General features: G+C 54.8%; 1 protein-coding gene across 1 annotated transcript in view; it reads right to left on the bottom strand.

Annotated features, from left to right (window-relative positions):
* SYT7 (synaptotagmin VII) overlaps positions 1 to 22,375 on the bottom strand; it is a 70,811-nt gene extending 48,436 nt beyond the window's left edge. Inside the window, exon 1 of the mRNA XM_006899836.1 lies at positions 22,345 to 22,375. Coding sequence (XP_006899898.1) covers positions 22,345 to 22,375 — 31 coding nt within the window. The remainder of the gene's footprint in view (positions 1 to 22,344) is intronic.
* Positions 22,376 to 22,444: the final 69 nt, after the last annotated feature.

The raw sequence follows: 22,444 nt of genomic DNA, 5'->3' as shown, positions 1-22,444 counted from the left end.
TGCTCAACAAATACTTGTCCCCAGAGTGAGATAAAAGAGCAGACATAGGAGAGGCTATGTTGACAGGATTTGGGAGCATTTATTTCTTATATACATTTACACACACACACACACACACACACACACACACACACACACACACACACACACACATCCAGGGTATCATCTCTTCTTTCCTCATTTTTCCAGAGTCAACTAAAAAAAACCACCTCTTCCATGAAGCCCTCCTGAATTTCTCCACCAGGCACAAATACCCCCATTGCACTGCCCTTTCCTATCGAAGTGGAGAAGGGGACAAGTGGAGGCTGTGCAACCAGGAGGCTTGGGTTCAAATCCTGACTGTGGAACTTCCAAGTCATATAATGTAATGTCTGAGTACCTTGATTTCTCTCTTTGTAAATGAGGGCTAGCAATAGTACAAGCTCCATGGGACTTTAAACAGGCCCCAGATTGGGAGTTCCACTCATACCTCATATTGGTTAGACAGATGCCTGTCTTAGTACACAGTGTACATGTCAATGCACAATAAATATTAACAGCACACTTCCAAATACTGCTGTAACAACTTTAATAATACAATGACAATAAGACTCTGGATATGTGTCACAAAGTAGCACCCACTGGTAACTTCGAACTGTCATATGTACCAAGAGGTTTTGCATTTAGTGGACTTGGTGTGGGCTGGTTCGTAAGTCAGAGGTTTCTAACCAAGGGGACTGCCTGCATTGTGAGTTTAAAGGAATTAGTGCATATAATGCGCTTAGCACAGTGCCTGACACAGAGTAAGTAGGCAATAAATGCTAGCTATTATCATAGCATTAGCACTTCGTGCCCTGTATTAGCGCTATCTGGGGCATGGTGCTAGCACTCCATGAATGCTGAATGAAATACTGAACCAGTACACACGGTGGGTTCCCCCCCTGACCAGAGGCCAGGGGCCATGTCTAACTCAGCTCTACACCGTCAGACCCCTTCCCCCGAGACCTGACCGGGGCTACAGCAGCAGTGGGATCAGCGAGCCCTGGCATGGGGTGGGGAGGGCTGAGGCCAGGGACGTAGGAGTGACAGCTGGAAGCCAGGCTGGGACTCAGGTGTGAACTTCGGACTGGACTGCTCTTTGCCCCGGCTCTGCCCTCACTCCCAGCTCCTTCTCATCTCCTCAGTGAGCTATGATTTATGGATGAACGGAATCAAACAGGGCTGCTGGCTGCTGGGATACCCTAGGGAGCTGCCGGAGAGGGAATGGACTTCTGAGGGCTGGTTCACCAGCAGCCTGGGGGGACGGCTGAAGATCCAGAGTGGAGCAGATACACACACCCACATGTGCGCGCACACACACAGGCCACAGACGTGGGCACCCATGGTTCATACACACTCTCTCTCACCCTCTTCCCCTATGGAGATGTGCCCTGGCACAGAATACAAGTGGCACACACACACACACAGGCCACAGACGGGCAGCCATGGTTCATACACATTCTCTCTCACCCTCTTCCCCTATGGAGATGTGCCCTGGCACAGAATACAAGTGGCACACACACACACACACAGGCCACAGACGGGCAGCCATGGTTCATACACACTCTCTCTCACCCTCTTCCCCTATGGAGATGTGCCCTGGCACAGATACAAGTGGCGCACACACATACATACACACACAGAGTCCTCAGACATGGACTCCCACACCATGCAAACGCCAATGGCTCACACATTCATTCATTCACTCACTCTCTCTCTCTCTCTCACACACACACACACACACACACGGCACAATCACCAATGGTTCACACTTATTTGTATATGCTCACACGTACACACTGTGCTCACGCCACAGACTCACTCCTGGCACAGGCATGGATGGATCACATACAGAGACCATAAAGAATGACCTATGGCATGGACACTAGGGTGCACATATGTACAGGTCATGGAGAATTACTTCTGAAAAGGACACACAACTCATATTCTCTGTCTATCTGTCTCTCTCTCTCTCTCATACCATGAAGACTTCTACAGGCACAGACACTAAAGCATACTGTCTCTCTCTCACACATGCTCACAGAGTCTGTGGGGGTTCAGGAGGCATGCGCACCACAGCCAGGTGCAGCCCTGCCACAAACAGGAGCCCAGGTTGCCCTCTACAAGGCCTATCCCTCCATGCACTCCTCCGGCCTGGAATTCTCCATCCTCTTCTCTTATCCATTCACATTTGATCTGTCCTTCTGAGGCCACCCGTCCAAGTCCCAGCTTTGTCCCTGGACAGCTCTGTGTGTGACCCAGGATCAGGCCCATTCAGAATCTAGTGCTTTATCTTTAAATGAAGACAGTCACCCCTAGGATCCCCTGCTGGGTGCCGTCAGGATCAGATGAGAAGGAGTGTTAGTGGTGCACACAAGAAGCAACAGAGGCCTTGCCCGGGAGTTGTGCACATGGTTTTATGGAATCGCACAACTTTGACTATTATTACCTGGATTTACAGAGGGAGAAGTCGAGGCCCGAAGCCTTGTGCCTGTATTCTGGCCCTTCACTATGGCGGCCTCTCTCTGGGCTGAAGTTTGTGACAAACTGACCACTGCTGGAGTCCGTCCTGACTCATGCCACCCTCCACTGGCTTTCCGAGGCTCTGTGTCTTCATGAAAGGACACTGCCTAGCTTTTTCTGGCAGAGTGGTTGGTGGATATGAACTGCTGACGTTTAGGTGAGCTGCCCAACACTAGACCACCAGGGCTACTCCATGAGGGACATGACCATACTCTCTAGTGTGGTGCTGCAGGACTCTGGCCATACCAGCTCCCTGCTTCCTTCCCAGAGGCCAACCACTCCCACACCTGGGAGGCTTTGCATAAGCCATTCCCTGTTCCCTGTGGCCAGGAACACCCTCCCTGCAAGTCTCTGTCTTCAAGTCCCCAAGACAAAAGTGGTCTTCATTCCCGCCTCCCATCCATACCCTTCCTTCTAACATGGGCAATTCATCATTGTGGGTTGATAATGAGTTCTTGCTGGGATTTTCCTCCCTTGGGGGCACTTGGAAGGCCATGACCCCAGACCATCCATCCCGCTGGTCTGAGACCTGGTACACAAGAAGGCTAGATAGGTGAATGGTAAGTAAATTCATGAAAGCATTCAAGGCCCCAGATAAGCCCACCTCCTCCAGGAGGCCGTCCCCAAAGACAGGCACTCACAACACTCTCTTCCTTCTCTGACCTGAATTAACTGATCCTCTGTCCAGGTCATGGAAGTAGCTTTGCCCAACAAACAGGGACAACAGGATGAGATCGCATCTTCCCACCGCTCTGGCTTCCCCGAGTCCCTAGCCAGACGGGGATGCAGAACATTCACCCTGCAAATCTGGGCACATAGCTCTCCCCACTCCCAGAATTCCCTTGCTCTTATCTCTGAGATAGTGACATAACACCCCCCCTTCCAGAGTTGTCCCATCACACTCCCAATTTAAACTCCTCCCTCATCTGGAGGCTCTTTGGGGGTACTCCAAATTCCAGGTCATTGTTCCCATAAAGTTATTTTTTAAAAGTATTTTGTTGTTGGGAATATAAGCAGTAGGAAACGCTCCGATTCAGTAGGTTCTGCACATACAACTCGGTGACACCACGTTCTTCCAGTTGTGCAGCCATTCCCATCCCCATTCCCAAGTTGGTCCTCCCTCATTAACATAATTCTTTGCTCCTCCAACATTTCAAGTTACTGTTGTCAATATGATCCCAGGTAGGTAGTTCTTAAAAGAGCTCAAGACAGACATTCTTTACTAAATTACCTACACTATTTGTTATGTGCCATCAAATTGACTCCAACTCATAGCAACCCTATGCACAAGAGCTCTGAACCCTGCTGTATCCTGAGCCAGTCTCACTGTCTCCAACACACCTACCCTCATTACCTTAGTTACTATGTCAATCTAGCTCATCTGGGGTCTTCCTCTTCTGCGCTGTCCCTTCTCCCTGCCAAGCATGATGTCCTTCTCCAAAGATTGATCCCTCCTGGTAACATGTCCAAAGTATATGAGACAGAGCTTCAAAATCCTTGCCTCTGTGGAGCAGCTTGGTTTCACCCTCTCCAGGGTAAACATGTTCAGTTCTCTTTGCAGTCTATGGTATGTTCAATACTCTTCAATACTCCAATACCACAACTCAACAGCATCTATTGTTTAGGTTAAAGGTTATGTAAGAGGATATTTTTGGTGTAAAGTTTAGAGATTATCTCAGGATACTATTTCCTGGGGGTTAATCTAACCTTAGGGGCTCCAGAAACTCTAGATTCCATGAAGAAAAAAAAAAATCTGTAATTCTGTTCTGCATTCCTACTCCCCTATCAATGAAAATTATCCTATAAGTTTGCTCAAAATATTCAGTAATGGTAGCCAAGCACTGTCCAGTTCTTCTGGTCTTGTAGCAGCTGGTCACGGGAAATTATTCATTAGAGTAACTAAAGTATGTTTTACATTAAACTGTGGTCACAGTCCTTAGTACCCCTTTAAATGGTCAAATACTTGTCCAAGAGCACAGTGTGGGGGAAAGTGAAGCTGGAGTGGGATCTGGGGTTGGTAAGACCTTAAACCCTATGGCTTTCCCTCTTACCCCACCCCATGAAAGCTGTGAAATGTGTCACTCCAAGGATGGAGAGAAGAAACAAGTAAACACAAACAACTGTCAGGAAAAGGGCTCCTACTCTCCTAAGTCGGAGCTCTGGTAGTTTGGTGGAAAGGAGTTGTGCTGCCAACCCACCAACCCAAAGGCATACAGTTCAGATCCTCCAATTGCTCCATGGGTGTTCTTCTCCTATGCCATTTACAACCTCTGAGGGTCAGCTATGAGTCAGTTTTGACTTGGCAGTACCTAACAACAGCTTTCCCAAGAATTCTGGCACCTAGAACCAGGCATGGTTACTTGAAGCATTCTAGAGACCCCTGTTGCACACATATATACCTTTCTTAGGGCTCCTTCCCACACTCCACTGGTCCAGCCCATCACCTCAGTAGACAGAGTCTTACCTTGCCTGTTGTTGTTGATGTTGTTGCATGCCATTGAGTCAGAACTGACCACAACTGACCCTCCAGCAGATTTTCCAAGGCAGTTAATCACACAGGAGGAGACTGCCCATCCTTCTCACATAAAGCAGATTGTGGATTTAGTGTGCCTTCGGGATTACAGTGCAGCTTCTTACCACGAGGCCACCAGAGCTCCCTGAGGGGTTCCTAGAATGCTTACTTTGCCTCAAAACAGGTTTGGTGCTGACAGTTGGGGAATGGAAAGCACGGTGAGATTCTCCAGAGTGTGCCCAGAACTCTCGTGTTGTCTAGGGTTGCAACCACTATTCCAGAGAGAAAGCAGTGATGTTGGGGGTGGTTGGGGCTGCCAGAGTTCCCAACCAGATCCCACCTCCTCCCACCTGGTTCTGCACTAGGCCTTTAGTGGCTGCTGGATGACGTTCAAGGTGAAAAACTGTGGGAGCTGAAGTCACAGGTTTCCACAGGACGCACCCCTCCCTATACACGCCGAGCAGACAGAAATGGGAAATGGTGAGAGGGCGTTTATGAATGCGCAGAGCCTACCAAACTCCAAAGCAATTTATTTAGTTATGGGAAGGAGGACATTTGTGGTGCCCACTCCACTGCCTTTCTGTCCCAGTACATGCAAGATAGTGAGAAAGGGGCAGAGCTGGAGAAAAGGAACAGAAAGCTGGCGAGCTACATCCAAGCAGCCAAACAAAGCCCCAGACTTGGCTGTCTGTCGGACTGAATTTCCTGCCACTGCTCCATTCCAAATCCTCCCTCCAGACCACCTACCTCTCAATGGGGGCAGCTTAGTCCTTGCAGGAAGAAGAAAATGAGATGGGCGGAGAGAAGGAAAGAAAGAAGAAGGAGGGGGGAAGAGCCAGGCTCTCATGTCCCAGGGACACTGGACCTCAGCCCTGCCCCCATGCCCTCTGGACATTCTCTCTGCTGCGTCCTTCAGAAAGCAGTGGAAGTGCCTACAACCCCTCAGGCCTGGGGCAGGAACAGAAAGAGGAGGCCCGAGGGGAATTGTTTTGGAAAGTTACAAGTAGCTGAAAATAGGGGCTTAGCAAGAGCAAGCCTCCTCAACCTTGACTGTAATAAAAACAGATAATGTGTGAGTGAGCTGGGAGGAAGCACTGGCAGGGGCCGCAGAGGCCGGCTGGATGCAGACGGTTTAGAATTCAGGGGAGATGCCAAGTGAGTAAACACTGAATGAAGGATTATCTGGATGGGCCAGGAGCCTTTCCAGCAAGAAATTGGACAGGGACATGTCAGGATCCTTAAGCACTTCAACTCCTCATCAAGAAGCTGGGTCTGGTGAGCTAAGAGAGCCTCGTCCCTGCCTTCTCTACCTCTGGCCGGCAGAGAGCGTGGCCTTGGTGATAACGGCTCACTTTTGGACCATGCAGAGCGGTTTACAAAGTGCTGCACGGTTGACGGAGGTTGTACGTCCATTATCACATTGGATAGAAATGAGTGGGGAAGCATCCTCCATCCCGCCATGCCCAGCACCGCCCTCACCTCTCACAAGCTCTAGCTTATGGAAGCCTGATGCATTTGGCTTCCGTCCACAGCCTTAAAAGCAAGGAGGGGGAGATAGGCCACCTGCAGACCCCAAAGAGCTGCTGAGTCTGGCAGTCATCAGGGTCAAACCCATTCAGGATAGACAGGGCCAGGTGCCAGCTGTGTCCAGCCAGGAACCTGCCAACCTTCTCCACCCACTCTGATCCCAAAGCTGATGAGCTGCCCGGGCAGCCATAAAAACGATCATGTCCATCAGAGCCGCAGGAGCTCAGGAAAGGAACAGCTCAGATTGAGGCCCTCGCTCTCTGCCAGGAGTGGGAGTGGGGGCAGGACTGGGGATGTGTGATGATTAAGTGCAGGCCTTGACCACCAGTTACTCCTATGAATAATGCTTTGTTGTGCCTTGGCCTGAATCAGCATCTTATTGTTATTAATAATACACAGGCTGCACAGAAGCTGGAGTTGGAATGGTTCGCTGTGTTACGTTCAAGGATCTCAGAGCACTTAAGAGTTGTTCATGCTGATGACTCAACCCTACTTCCTCAAGACATAGGCATCTGTGCAGGCAAGGGTACCTGCCCTGTCCTCATACCCTCCCACTTGAAGCTTGACACCGTGCAAGTATCTCCCCTCCAGATCCTTGATTTGGACTTGTGGTATGTGTGTATGTCTAAGGGATGCAATACAATGTGAAACAGTGCCCAGGAAGGTGTAAGGAGATACCTAGTAGGAATTCAAATGCGGGAGAGAAGGCTGGAGAAAGCAGTGGGCATCTGATGCCAGTCCTGCCACCCACCGGCTGTGTGACCTTAAGAAACTCATTCAACTGGTCTTAAGTCTTCTTGTTAGGATACAGAGTATGTGAGATTCCCTTTTGGAAGTGTTATTCAGCTGTTTCCTGGGGCACCACGAGAATTAGAATTGAGCAACCAAGTACCAAGGTCCTGAGCTCTGTCCATGGTGCTGAATCGACACTGTTGCAGCAAGCACCTCTGTCCCTGGTGCTGAAGCAGAACTCGGACTTGGGACTGTTCTCTCCTCTGAGCCTCTCTTTGCATTGCCTCTGGCAGCAGAATGCAAAAAAACCTAGAACCTTTTCAGAACTGCAGCGGAGTGGTCTCGTCTTCCTCTGCCAATTTCTTCCCGATTAAGTCCCAGCTGAAGCCGTGGCAGGATCAGCTGATCTCAAAATTCTTTCCTTGAGCCAGGTTCTCAGCTGCTGCGGACCTCAGTCAGCAGCCCAACTCGATAAAGCAGGTCTCTCCACCAATATAAATGTTGCATCCCACTCCTGCAAGGGCAGCTTAGTGCATTGCCTCCTGGGCATCACAGAAGATGCTATGTGGGTACTGGGAGGTGGTCCCCAATAGCGGCACCAGGCAAGGCGGGGAAGGAGCGGCAGACGGCCGAGCCCCCGCCACCCCCTCACCCATCCTGGGGCAATCTGGCACTCTGAGCTTACAATGTGTTGTCCAACACCCGCAGGCTCCAGGCTATAGACCAGCCACTGTGCCCCGGCCTCTGTGGGACACTATGCTGCCCCAGTCACTGCATGGGCCAGCCCAAGTGGCTCGACCTGGGTCAGGTGAGACTCAGTTCTTCCTTCCTGCAAGGTAGGTGGGTGGTCCTGTTTAAACAAACACAAACACTGTCTCCTGCTGCGGAGTTAGCGCCACCCAGATGAACACAAAGCCTGTAATATTCACCCTAACAAAGATCTTGCCTATGCCCATTCCCAAGAAAACAGCAGGGAGTGGGGGAAAAGGTCCAACACAGGTGCAGCCCATGGCTGTTCCTATCCAGGGGCAGAGGACCCAGGATGGTAAGCATGGGCTTACCTGAGTTTGTTTACTAATTTGTAATGAACAATTTTGCACGCTTAATGTATTTACTGACTACTCCAGTCCTGTCAGGGATTTTGAATTTGAAAAGAGGCTTTGATTCTGTAAGATGTTGTGGGGTTGGGAGAGAGACAAATGACAGCCATACCTAGAAGTGAATCTCTAGTGTGGTGAAAAAAAAATAGAACTTGTTCACTATAGAATAGTAGGTAAGCACGGATCAGCTTGTGCTCAGTCCTAGGTAGTCTGACACTGCCCCTCCAGCGCAGGTGAAGGCTCCTTCAGAAGCAACTCTAGCTGGTGTTTCTAGGAACTGCCTGTATCAGCCTTCTTGTGTCCAGCAGGTATAGAAACTCCTCTCTTTCCAAAAACAGAAGACAAACATGTAAAACCATCTGATGACAACACTTCAAATCACAGCCTCTCTGGACCAGGGCCAATGTAAAGAAAGACCTTTTAAATATACTCGTTTTCATTGTGCATCACTGTCAGAACCGACCCTTAGTTAACTCTCTAGCAGGTTTTCAGAGACAGGAATTTACACAAGAGAAGATTGTCCTGCAGAGCAACTGGTGGATTCGAACCGCGTGTCTTCGAGGTTGGTAGCACAGCTAATATCACCCACCGAGCACTTACTGTAAGTCAAGTGCCTCACTGAGGGCTCTGCACAGGTTATCTTAGCCTTACAACTTCCCTGGGAGAAGAATTAGGCTTGGTGCCCCACAGATGAGGAAGTGAGGTTCAGAGAAGCAAGGGGGCAGCTTAAAATGGCAAAGCTGGCCAAGTTCCAAGTACAGAAACCCCTCTCTGCTCCTCACCTTGCAGCCCACCTGGAGCCACCTCCCAGTCATTCCAGGTTCCTCCCCTCAGACAGCTCCAGGATTGCTCCAGCCCCCCGCCCCATCGTCCTTCGGGTACGGTTGAGAGCTGCCTGGAGGACAGCAGCACTCCTGTGAGGTGCTTTCACAGACATGTCCAGATGGACCCTCAAGATACTGAGGGGCGAGCTGCACAGGGATGGCCTTCTGGTGATTTTATAGAGAATAAGTCTCGAAGGAGTGAGTGGCTTGTCTCAAGTGACACCATGAGCGGTGAAGCCAGGACTTGGATGAAGATGATTGGACTCCCAGCCCACTGCTCTTTCACTTTCCCAAAACTGTGGTCTCGGAGGTGCGCTTGATGCGGGGGTCTGCATCTTCTGAGGGCTCCCGACCTGCACTGCTCCGCCCTTCTTGATCCCCAGGGGCCAGCAGCTGGCTCAGCTCTAACTCAGAGCCTCAGAGTCTCATTCTAAATGAAAAAATTTTTCCAGGCAATTACCTCTTGCTAATTAGAGGCAAGGCTGCCAGTCCCTGGGCCCCGGGCTGACCCCCTTTCTCAACCCACAGGGGCGGGGGGGGGGTAGTTGAGGTCCTAGGTAGCAGCACCAGGTACAGACACTGTCTGGGTCAGGGCCTTGTCATCTGAAGGAGGCCAAGAAACTTCTGAGAGCAGGCGAGTTACAGGAGAGCAAGGGGCTCCAAAGAACAGCAAGAAGGAGGGGAAAGTGGTAAGAAGGAGAACTGAAGTGGGTGAGGGCCAAGGACAAGAGGCTGGCAGGAGCCTAGACATGCCTGCAAAGAACAAGAGACCGAGCATGGCCCTGGAGCTGGAAAGACAGGGACATGTGGAAGGAAAGGATCTCAGGAAGCAGAGACGGAAAGCAGGGAGAGCTTGACTGTATAGAAGGCAAGGGAGGTAGATGGCATCTCCAGAAAATGATCAGGCTACATGAGGGAAAAGGCAGAGAGGGGGAGATGCCAGGAGACTCCGGGAAGGAGAGAGGAAGGGCAGGGAAGAAGGAGGAATGGCTGAGGGCAAACCCCAGGGAGAGGGAGGAGTAGAGAGGGGGAGAATGGCTGGAGTGGCAGCTCCCAGAGCCCAAGAAGGGCACTCTCTGCATCACTGTCCTTGAGTCTCCCCCAAAGTCAGTGCCCAGCCATCCGGGCCCATACGCCCTCCTATGCAGCCACAGGTGCAGGTGGGCCACCGGCCGGCTCAGGCCCCAACTGCTCTGCTCATCTGGGGCGGCCAGCTGACCTCCTTCCCTCTCCGCCTGCCACTCCCTCCAGTGGACTAAGCTAGGGACCCTCTTGGGTCACAGAGCAACGTGACTGGCAGGCTCTGAGACCATATGGTCCAGGGTCTCCACCTTACAGAGGGGAAATGAAGGCTCAGAGAGGAAACAGTGTTTGTCCAAGGTCACACTGCAAGTGAGTGATGAGGCCAGATGCAGACTTGGGGGCTAAGCCCCAGCGGAGGGGGTGTGTCTTTTTCCCTTTGAGCAAAGGTCAAAAACAGAAGAGAAAGCCAGGTCTTAGCTGCTGGTAAACCAGGCCCTGGTCAGTGTGTGGATTGTAGGGCAGCAGGTAGAAGGGCTCAATGGTGGCCAGAAGCTAGAAGAGTCAAAGGAAATACAGAGCACTTGGTGGGAGGGTTTGTATGGTGATAATCGCAGCCAAGAGTATTGAGTCTTACAAGGTACTATGTACGCGGCCACTGTGCACGGTTAAGCAGGGCCTGATGTAATCCTCACGTCCACCCTACAAAGCATGGATTACTCTTGTTCCTTTGTAGGGAAAACTGATAGGGAGGTTGAGTGCCAAGTTCACAGAGTTAGCTAACAGCATGGTCCTTACTCAGGTGACTGGTCACTTTAAGGACAACCTGAGGATCCCTTTACTCTGGCCACTACTTAGGAATGCTCTAATCCCAATCCCTAGATTCCTAAGATCCAAGCGCAATGTTGACATAACCTAGGACACAGACAGCCATGAAGTTGCAGTAATATGTTGTGGGGACTATTTTTGTGGCCCAAAGTGGAGCAATGTCCCTTGAACTTGGGACATGACTTGCCTTAAAGCACTAAAGTCTGGGTTCTAGGCCTCACGTTGTTACTAATTCCCCATCTGGCTTTGGGTGGTCACTTGCCTTCTCCAGGCCTTGGAGGCCCCATCAGTACTATCAAAAGGTGGTAGTCATTGGATGTTATTGAGTACAAACTTACAGCGGAGACTAAGGTGCACCTGATACAGTCGGTGGTCTTCCTATGTATCTGGGAGCTGGACAGTAACTAAGGATGATGAAAGATGGATTGAAGCCTTTGAGTTGTGGTGCTGGAGAAGAGTGTTGAACATATCATGGACGGCCAGGAGAACAAACAGATCTGTCCTGGAGAGGGTGAAACCAGGCTGCTCCCTGGAGGCAACGATTTAATGCTCAGTCTCACATACTTTGGGCACATGGCCAGGAGGGGCCAGTCCTTGGAGAGGGACGTCACGCTTGGGAGAGTGGAGGGACAGTGCAGGAGAGGAAGACTCTGGATGAGGATTGACTCTGTGACTGGAGAAATGGGATTAGGTCTGTTGGAGATGATGAGATTGGCTCAGGACAGGGCAGGGGTCAGAGCTAATGTACACAGGGCCACTGAGTCACAGGAGACTCAATGGCACATAACAACAACAATATGAATGACCAATCTGAATGCTGCCCTAGCCCATGCTATCCTCACAATCTCTGACACACTCACGCCCATTGCCACAGTCACAGTGTCAACCTCTCTGGGTGAGGGAGAGCAAGACCCTCAGCCAGATGGGTTATCAGAAGGTAGGACCATGGCTGGAAGGTTTACACGTGTCAACTCAGTGAAACCTCCCAACAGCCATTGAACAGATAAGGCACTGAGAGGTTATAAGCAACTTGCTCGAGGTCACAGAGCTACTCAACAGGAAGGTCGATCTGGGATTCTGAACTCCCGCACTTTTGATTCTCCAGGGCACTCGTGGCTCAGTGGCAGAATGTGTGCCTTCATTCATGATCGGGTTTGACACCTGGTCAATGCACTTCCTGCACAGTTACATCCCGTATGTCAGCAGAGCTTTGCATGTTGTGTGCAACAGGGAGCTCTGGTAGCTTAGTGGTAAGGAGTCATACTGTCAATGCAGAAGGTGCATGGTTCAAATCCTCTGGCTGCTCCATGCAACAAAGACGAGCAATCAAATCCCGTGTGATTTACTGCCTCCAAAAACCTGTGAGAGGGTCAGCTAGGGGTTGGTTCGGACTCGACAACATACAACAACAATGATGCTGAATAGGTTACAGCAGAGCTGCCAAACTAAGACTTGGAAGAAAGGCCTGGCAATCTACTGCAAAGCCCTATGGACCATATTCGTCTGTTCTGCAGTCGATCAAGGGGGTGGCCTGGGACTGGAGAGCATTTTGTTCCACTATGAATGAGGTCACCCTGAGTTGGGAGACGGGCTTGAATAACAGCTGAGTGAGTCTCAACAACTTATGGTTCAGAACCCACGCTCTGAATCCTCTCAGCCCCTGCTTGGTGCCTCGGAGAGGTCCGCCCACGGGTCCCTGCCTGACCACACATGCCATCATGCTTCCTCAGGGGGAGCACAGCCACGCGGCCACACGAGAAGGCATGTGTTTGCTCACACTTCCACACCCGTGTGTGTGTTTCCATTCAATTTCTACCTGGAACGGCCACACACAATCCCACATTTCCACAGCATTCTGGCACTGAGAAGAGGTCAATGGCAGGAAGACTGTGCCACACATGTGCACACACGTGTCCCTCCTCTGGACACTGGCTGACGTATAGAGGCCACGTGCCACGCTGCGGCACACAAACACATGGCTGTCATGTGGGCTGCCACGCCCCACTTCCTCCTCCCCCCTCGGGTGCCTGGGTGGCTCACACGTCATACCGCGCACCTGATGGCACCCCCATCCACGCTGCCTTCCTCATGCCGCTCCCTTTGCAGAAGCAGGCACCTCCCCTCTCCAGGAAGGAAGCAGGCACAGGCCCAGCCTGGCACCACAGCCTAGAGATGCCGGACAATTCAGGGGTAGGGAAAGGAGACAGCCAGAGGAGCTCCAGGGGGCTGTGGTCCACAAGGCGCCTCTGAAATCTCAGTCTTCCCCTAGTTCTGAGCATCCAAGCTAAACTCTCAAGACCCCAGAGTCCCTGCCTTTCCTTTGCCATTGCCAGGTATGGGTCCAGACAGGCAACCTGGAGACAGAGGGTCCACCCACTCAACCCAAGCAAGACTGGAGCCCCTGGGGTTGAGTTATCACTCCACTCCCTGCTCCCACCGCCCCATCCCTGGTCCCTGCTCTCTCCTCCCCCTGCCCAGGCATCTCAGAGTGCTGGGTATTTTTAGGCCTCAGCTGACAGGCTGTGAAATCGCTCCCTTCGCACCTCCCCATCCAGGCGGGGGCTGGAGAGGGAGGAACGGGGTTGGGGGGGCACACACAGCTAATTCATCAGGCTCCTCCAGCGCTGGCAGGTGCCAAGCAGGGAGCAAGAGGGGTTCTTCCCCTTCTCCCGGATCCTCCCCTCAAGTGAGGGGATCCCTCCGCCTTGCCTTGCCTCCAGAGAGCAAGCTGTGAGTGGGGGGAGGAGTCTCCACTCCAGGGACCTGCAAGCCAAGCCTTTAGGGGACACTTGAGACTAAGGGAGGCTCTAGGGCCACCATTTGAGTCCAGTTTTGCAATCCCCACACTCCCAGCCCTCCCTCCGAGTCATAGGCTGGGATCACAGCAGGAGTAGAGAAGGCATCGGGCGGTGTGGCCCAGTGGTTAAGGCCGCGGCTTTGCAGCCAAGCTGACTTGAACTCCCAACCCTGCTCTGCTGGGTGACCTGGATGAGACCCATCACTTCTCTGAGCCTCCGTTTCCATATCTGTACACCAGCGATAACGCTATCTCCCTGGCAGGGTTGCTGTGACCATCAGCCGAGAAGATGAACACAGAATACGAGGCGGTTGGCAGACCTACCCAGCACTGTTGGCGGAAGCCTCTCCATCGCCGTGCTCCCTGACCTGGACCTCTTCCTCTCCTTCCTGTCTCTGAGCCGGCTTCTTCCCACGGTCCCCAAGGCAGGTGCCTGCACTGCCTCCTGCCACGGAGTGATACTCACTGCCCCTACTCCCAAGGGGACAAGGCCCAGCCTCCCCAGGATGAGGTGGGTGGGTGGCAGAACCCAGGCCGCCTTCTACTTCCTGCTCGAGGGCACACATAACCATCATGTGTGTACACAGACCAAATGCCAGCACGTATGTGTGCCACCAATGCTTCGGTGTGCGGGCGTTTGCCCTGGGACGACCCAAGCCCCGACAAGTGGGAAGTGAGAAGCCTGCTATGAACGGGCCCTGGTGCCAGGGGCCGTGGGCATGGAGAGGGAGGCGGCCTGCCTAGTTGCCGTGGAGACAGGTTGGCTCCGGTGGGGCGCTGGAGCTCAGGCCTGGCAGCTGGAGAGTGAGCTGTGTGGCTCCAGCTAAGCCCCAGCCTTGATGTCCACACTGGGGGGCAGATGCAAAACCAACTCTTAGAAGCAGTTTAGCTGTGCCCACTGGGGTCCGCGGTTGCCCGCTTCTGTCCTGGGCACCCTGACTCTACATTGTCTTCTGCATCCCAGGTCCCTAAGTCACCCACCTAAGTGTGCTCATGCAAACCCATTTTCACTATGCATTGCACCATCGCGCCCCACAGCTCTCCAAGGGCAGCGTCCAGTGCAGCTTGGCGTTTCAGACTCAGCCCATGCAGGCGCTGGGCAGAGGTAGGAACCTCTGGTTGCGGTAGGTACACTTATGGTTGGAGCACTCATTTTAGATATTTGCCTGCCTCTAGTGCCCCACGCGCCAAACTGCACACCTCTGTAGAGAGGCGATGTGTTTTCAGAGAGCTGCTTGAAAGCTGTCCAGGACTTTCAGTTGCCTTAGTTTAAAAGCAAACAAATAAATAAGAAAAGAGATCCCACTTCTTGATCTCAGTGCCAGGCCTTTGATGAGCCGGCCCAGGCGACCCAGTTTCTGGGCTCTGATGCTGCTGTTGCATGGTACCACCGAGTCGACTGACCCACAGTGACCGCATGCAACAGTGGAGAACTAACTGCCCTCAGGGTTTTCTTGGCTGTAATCTTGACAGGAGGAAGTCACCAATGGAGCTGCTCAGTGGCTTTGAACCACCAACATCTGGGGGAGCGTCTGGGGGCTTAACTGTGCCACCAGATCCCAAAGGCCTGTCTTCCAGCCTATTCAGGCTCTTCCTTCCAGATCTGAGGGGCCGAGGCTCACATGGCAGTGTGGCAGGACTCTCGAGCTGACCTCTAATGGAAAACACCCGCTTCCCAGATAATGCTGAGACTGGATGAGCTAAGGTGAGGACAGTCCCTGCATCCAGTGCCTGGTCCAGCTCTCCATGGTAATGAACCAGTATGGTGTATGGTCTCGGAGAAGCCCTGCCAGATTCCTCCCCCACCAGGCTGAAGCAGGCATGTCCTTCTCAGCTTCTGGAACCCTCATCCCACACATCAATCATTCCGTGCAGGAGAATGCTGATAGCAGCTGCTGTTGGCTGAGTGTTTACTATGTGCTGGGCGCACTGCTAAGTACTTTCCCTGCGTTCTCTCACCTCTCCCTCCCAACCACCTAGGGTGGTAAGAACGGCCCATTTAACAGAGGAGGAAACTGAGGCCAGAGTAGAGGAGTCACTCGCTTGCAAGGGACAACAGCAAGGGTCTCATCTAGAATTCAAAAGGACAGCTGTTTGACCCCAGAGCCCTGGCTTATAAATCCACTTCTCCTATATGTACATAAAATGCTTAGAACATGCTGAGCCCTCTACAAACAGATGCTAACAATTAGTTACTATCAGGAGAGGGAGCTCTGTTGGCCTAGTGGTAAAGAGGTGTGCTGTCAACCCAAAGTCAACACAGTTCAAATCCACCAGCTGCTTGTTGGGAAAAAGAAGGGCAATCTCTTCCCATGTGCTTTACAGCTTCTGAAAACCCACTGGAGGGTCAGCTGTGAGTCAGTTCCACCTCGACGGCACACAGGAACATGCTATCAGAGGAGGTACCGATATGGCACCATGGGCTTTACTGCCAACCTAAAGGCTGGTGGTTCAAAGCCAGCCAGCAGAACAACGGAAGCATGGCCTGGCAACCTGTTTCCGTAAAGATGACCGCCGTGAGAAATGAAACAGCTGTAGTCTGGAAGGCATCAGTCATCGTCAGTAGGAATCAACCTGACGGTAACAGGTCTGGACTGGTTTGCGTGATTCTCAGGGTTGAGGACAGGGAGTACTGCGTGATATGAGAGGGGCTTCCTTCCACTGGACCCCCTACAGAGAGACAAAGTGAGCGGCTAGGACATGGGGATGCCAAGGAGGTGTGCGGAAAGCCCCATCGGTGGGCACAGACGCTCAGGGGCAGTTGAGGGAGCGAGGTGGCCGGACACAGCGGCCAGGGCTTTACGCAGGCTGGCCGCTCCTCTCCGGCCCCGCTGACACCACCCCGTGGTAATGAGACGGATCCAATTTGTACCCAGGGCCCCGCCGGGAGCAGCTGCCTCGGCAGGGTTTGAAGTAATTTAATTGGACACATTAGCCACACAGCTCTCTCCACCATTCCCCTCGCCATTGCCCTTGTATGAGGCCTCTCGCAGGCACCCCCCTCGACCTCCCACACCTGGCACTGCCCAACCCTGGCTGGGGGCAGGGTGCATACTCCGCCTCTACGGCTGCCCAAGCCCCACCTGCTGGGACCATCCCTGTAGCATTATCTCTCTCTCCTTCCTGAGTCTCCTGGGGGCTCTAGAACCACAGGGCTACGTGGGGCCCTTAGACCCCATGATCTTTCTCCCCTTCCTCTGATGAGATTATGGGAGTCTGGTGGGGCTGGGGTTCAGACCTCTCTCCTTTCTTTGGAAGTAGAAAGAACAAGGTCACTCCTTATCTTCCTTAGTCATCCCCCCAGGCCCCTTCGTCCTGCTCCCCAGGGAAGCAGGTCAGCAGCATGTACCCACTGCAGCGGCATCCTTGGGTTTTATCAGTCAGGGTGGCTGCCACGCGGGGTGGGGGTGGGGGCAGGGAGCACGCCTCTTAGCCTCTGGGGGAGGGGCACACACACAGGCACAGAGCCATCAGACGCAGCCACACACAGACAAGCCCAGGCAGACGAACAGGCTCGCACGCACTCACACACACCGTCATGAGAATGCTGCGATCTGCGTTCACGGCCACGGCAGCCTCACCGCCAGGTGAGCCCAGGCTCCCAGCAGACCAAGGCTTCAGAGGCAGCAGGTGGGGAGGCGTGGCAGGGGGCGAGCAGGGTCCCCAGAGGGCACAGGTCTTGCCTGGCTGGGGACGGGGCCAAGGGAGGCACCCTCCCCCAGCACTTACTGTCACTGCTCCCCACGCACCTCGACGCACCTCGCTACAAATACACTCATTAGCTGCTGTTTACTGCGGGCGAGGCACTCAGATGAGTGCAGCTATTACAGCTGTCCAGATGCTGCCCGCCCCGCGCGCCCTCCCCGCCCCGCGTGCACACGTAGGTGTACCCACATCCACACCTGAGCGCAGCGCTTCTCCCTGCGGCCCCACCCTCCCAGGGACGCTGCGCTGCAGCCCCACACATCCAATCACGTGAAGTTATCCATCTCCAAGCATCCCAGCCCACCACACCAGGCAGCTCCCAACACATCTCTCCCAAGGGACCCTTCCTGATGGAAGCTGTGGAGCCCCCCCTCCAGAGCAGACCCAAGGCGCCAGCCCGCCTTCCCACCAGCTGGGTCCAGAATTCCAGGCGGAGGCTCTGGGCGCTGTCCAGCCCCTTTGCCAGGTCCCGTGCTGTCTGCCAACTTGGTTCCAACTCTTGGGGAATCTGCTGGGTGAGACCAGAGTCCTGCCCTCCAGATAGAAGTTGGCCAGGGCCCAGCCGGGCTGCCCCAAACTCGTGTAAGGTCAGGGACCTCTATATCCATGAAACTGGCACAGTTCACCTGGCACCACCGGCTGGGGTTCCCTGGCCTGGCAAGGCAGGCGGGCACCCGGGCTGGGCCTGGCACAGGCTAGCTCCGGCACCTGGCCAGGCCTGTGACCGTCCTGACCGAGAGGGCTGACCTTCCTGGCTGGATGTGCCACCTGTCGGGCACTGCTCAGGAAACAAGGGGCCTGCTCCATTCAGGCCACCATGGCCACCTGGGATGCCCAGGTGCCTCTGAGGAGCTGACTGTGCCCCCAGTCAGGCTTGGGCCTCCCACTGCCCATGGAAGCCCCCTCTCCAGCTCCTCGCCTGGATGTTCCTTGCCTCATTCCCCTGGGGGGAAGCAGTTATTGAAAACGGTCCATCAGATTCAATAAGGATTCAAAGTCCCCAAGAGAATAGGGGGGGGGTGGGAGTGGGGGTGGGGCGGGGAGAAAAGGGACTGGGAAAAGAGAAGCATCCACTCTTGTTTGCCACCTTCATCACCACCGGCAGGGCTGAAGGGCACGAGGGGACAGGGAACGAGGGGACAGGCTCTGAGCACACTCTCCAGGCCTCAGTGTCCCTTAGGTTTGAGCCTGGAGTCAGCCAGGGGTAGGCCTTACTAGGTCACAGCCTGCATTTGCTCCTCTGACTTCCACCTGTTTGACTGCTGCCCAGATGTCCCCTCACCTGGCCTGTGTGACTCTGCCCCACGCTAGTCCGCTCTGTCCCCTTTCCCTCTAGGAGAAGGGGCTTTGGGCCATTTTTCTCCCCACAATCCCCTGGTCCTTGAGTCCTCGGTCAAGCTGTTGCCACAGGACCACTGAACAGCATAAGTGGGCCAAGGGGGCTCATCTCCATGGAAACACTACAGCTTGGGGACACTGGCTCCTGGGACCCAAGTTCCCCACAAACTCCTCTGAGCCTTCGATGTGGACTGCTTGCCCTGCCCACTCCCATGGCCTGTAGGCAGACCACTTGCTGGGCCTAGGGTCAGATGAGTGGGGTCTAGGACTGAGCAGAGTAGCCTGGGGTGGGCATCAGCAAAATGAAATGATCATGAAAGTCAATGCCCTGGTCCCTAACCCTGTCGGCTCTGCCAACCCTTAGGGCACAACCCTGATCTGCCTGTTCACCTCCTGCCCCCACAACACCACTAGCTCTGCCTGTTAAAGGAGGTCTGGCCCACATAAGCTCACGAAGACTTTTGTTTTGAGTGCAAACCCCCAGCGCCCATCCAGACTTCACACCCCGGGCCTTCTGCTCGCCCCCCACTCTGGAGGTGTCCCATCCAGCCTTGGTGCTGTTGGGGCAGAGCTGTTAACAGGTGGGACAGCCGGTGGCCCCAAGACCTGTGACCCCTCTCCGAGGGCAGAGGAGCCAAGAAACTGCCATCAGGACCGGAGCTCCCCGCGCCGGCCAGGCCTGTCCCTTGCTGGCCTTCTTGGCAGCTCACCACAAGGTCACCTCTCCCTCCTCCCTCCTGCCTGCTGTCCTGCCTGCCCACTGCAACGCTGACCCCTGCAGGCCTGCTGAGGCCCTGCCTGGCCCGGGACAGGCCCGTGGCAGGACACGGAGAGGCTCAGACAGGCTAGCTGAAGGCTGACCAGAGAGGGAAGGCTGAGGACAGGGACAGGGCAGTGCGTCTACAGGGAAAGGAACAGGGGAGACTGGCAGAGTTTGGAGCAAGAGCCAACAGCGATGGTGGGAGGGGGCCGGTGATCGGCATCGGCTCAGGATTTCTTTCCCCCCCAGTCTCTTGTTTCATCCGTAACAGATGAAGGAGAGAAGTGGTACTTGGGCCCAGGGGCCCCGGTCGTCCTCTCATCATGGAGGTGACAGCACCAGGCTGTGTCCTGCGGCATCTGCAGAGTGAGTGGGGTAGGGGAGGAGTGACCGGGAGACTCCTTGAAGCCAACCTGGGATTGGGGGAGCAGAAGGCAGGAGATCAAGGAGGGAGAGCTGGGCCACAGGTGTTCCTGCGAGTGGGAAGAGGTGGGCAGGGAGTCAGAGGCACTGGCCCTTGGGAGACCAGAGGAAAGAAGGGTTGACCTGAGTTATACAGGAACTAATCTGCGTAGCTCCGTCCCACCTCGTGCCAACCAAAGGCAAACTGGGGGCAGAAATGGGGACACAGAGATATGGAAGGGACTGTGGGAACTTGGGGTGAGCTGAGGGGAGGGGATGTCCAGCTTGGAGCTGGAGGGCTTGTAGGAGGTGCGTAGGGATGCCAGGAGATTCAGAGGCCAGATGGACGGCTCTGACCCCCTCAGAGACCCCCAAGGGATTATGACTGAAATCTGTTTCTGACTCTAGTCAGTCAGGTGCCCAATCAGAGAGAAGCCAACCTCAGGCCAGCCCCTTCCCTGCCAGAGCTGCCTCTGCCCCTTGGACTGGGTCAGACAGTCGCATCACCACCACCCCAGACAGACAGAGGGTTGGTCTGACAGAAGAAAGAGGGAAGGGGCTGTGTGCTGGCCCAGGCAGGGCACCATGGGCTCCCAGGCCTTCTGCCCAGAAGATGCCAAGTCCATCAAGCTGACCTCCGACTAGAGAGCATAGGTGCTCTGGGGAGTGGTGATGTCACATGCCTCGACATGGGAAGGGATGGAGGGAAGGAGAGGGGACAAGGGCAGGGCCCCAGGCCACTAGGAGGGACAGGCTGCCAATCCTCTGGGCACAAGGTGGGGTGCATTCTCACGCCACCACTCTCCTATGCTTACACCCTGAATCTGGGCTCTGAACTAAGTTACTGGCATCTGAGAGGGGCTCAAGTGCTGGCAGCTGATGGCCTTTTTGGGGGAGATGACGGGAGCCCAGCCAGATTAGGGATGGCATCTCCAAAGGCAGTGGCCCTCCAACTGGCACTTAGAGGACATTCACGGAAGCTGAGATCCCAGGGAGGGGGCTGAGCCTTTCCTGGGCTTCCAGGTCATCCCCAATGAACTCTGGCGGCTGAAAGTGAATGATGGGGGTGCAAGAGTAGACTGTGATGGTGCCAGGGACAGGTGGAGGCCGGCCCAGAGGGGAGAGTCAGTATGGGGCTAGACAAGAGGGGACAAAGCCAGCACCCACCAGACTGCCCTCCAGAGGATGGGGGGCTCCAGGTCTCTTTGTTGGAAGGTCTTAGGTGCTGTCCCCTCCCCCAGCTTCTCTGCCCTCTGGGTAGGGGTCCTCAGCTCTTTATCTGGAAGCAGGCCCTCAGGTTAGGGTGTCTCACTTTCAGCATCAGAGAGAAGCCCAGAGCCGGGACCCGGAGGCCAGAGCTGGCTGCCCGAGGAGGCTGGGCCCGGGGTGGGGCACCTGAGGTGGGAGCTTTGACTTAAGCCTGCAGGGGACCTGCCTACAGGTGGGCACTAGGTGAGGAGGCGTCGAGAGCCAAGGAGGAAATGGCAGAGCAATTTCCCGAGGAAGGAGGAACGATTCCTGGCTGCCAGGCTGCTGAGCAGACGAGCAGACGTGGGCTCCCAGGCCACTCCCGGGCGGCGAGAAAAGAGGGGCGCGTGGCCCCTCCCCCTCTCCTACAGGACCGGAGTGAGTTTGGGGTTGTTTGCTTCCCCCTCCCCAAACCTAGGAGCGCCTTCCCTCACCTTCTCATCCTCATCACCCTCTGCTCCCCCTCCTTGTAAGTACCCTGCCCCCCCCCCGAGGACTCCTCCCTTGGAGACCCCCTGGCAGGCTGCTGCACCGGCTCCCCACTTGCCCCCTGGCATCCTTTCAAGTCACAGTTGTCACCGCTGATGCGACTCTGTTCCCCTGTGTCCACAACCTTGGCCCAAAGCTGCCTGGGTAGCTCGCCTTGGGGTCCCCCCATCGCTGGCACCCCCAGGGCACTAGTGCCCGGGAACCGGGGGGCACCTCTAAGGCACTGCCCTGCTCCTGCGGGGGCAGCGGCTCCTCGCTCTGCCACACACGTTGCCCTTGGGCTGCTGGGGGTGGGGGGGAGGTCCTTGCGGGGACACTGCGAAGCTGGCGCCGGGCATCCAGCCTGGCACTGCCCGGACTGCGGGAGACCGGGGTCCGAGCTGCTGCCGCCCCAGCCCCGCACCCCGAGGCTGGAAAAGACCCCGGAGGGAGCCCGTACGGCTCTGCGGGCAGCGGCCGGGGCTGCCGCCGCCGTCCTGCCGCCGGTGCCGGGCGCCCCAGGCGCGCGGGGCCGCGCTTACCTGGGCTGGCCGCCTCCGGGTCCCGGTACATGGTCCCCTCGTCGCTGGCTCCCTGGGGCTCTTCAGAGCCGCCCGCGGCCGCGTGCTGCTCCGCCGCCGC

This window comes from Elephantulus edwardii, unplaced genomic scaffold, assembly GCF_000299155.1.
Source record: "Elephantulus edwardii isolate Elephantulus edwardi_28Jun2011 unplaced genomic scaffold, EleEdw1.0 scaffold00268, whole genome shotgun sequence".
Classification (NCBI taxonomy): Eukaryota; Metazoa; Chordata; class Mammalia; order Macroscelidea; family Macroscelididae; genus Elephantulus; species Elephantulus edwardii.
This window is presented reverse-complemented; position numbering and strand designations above follow the sequence as displayed.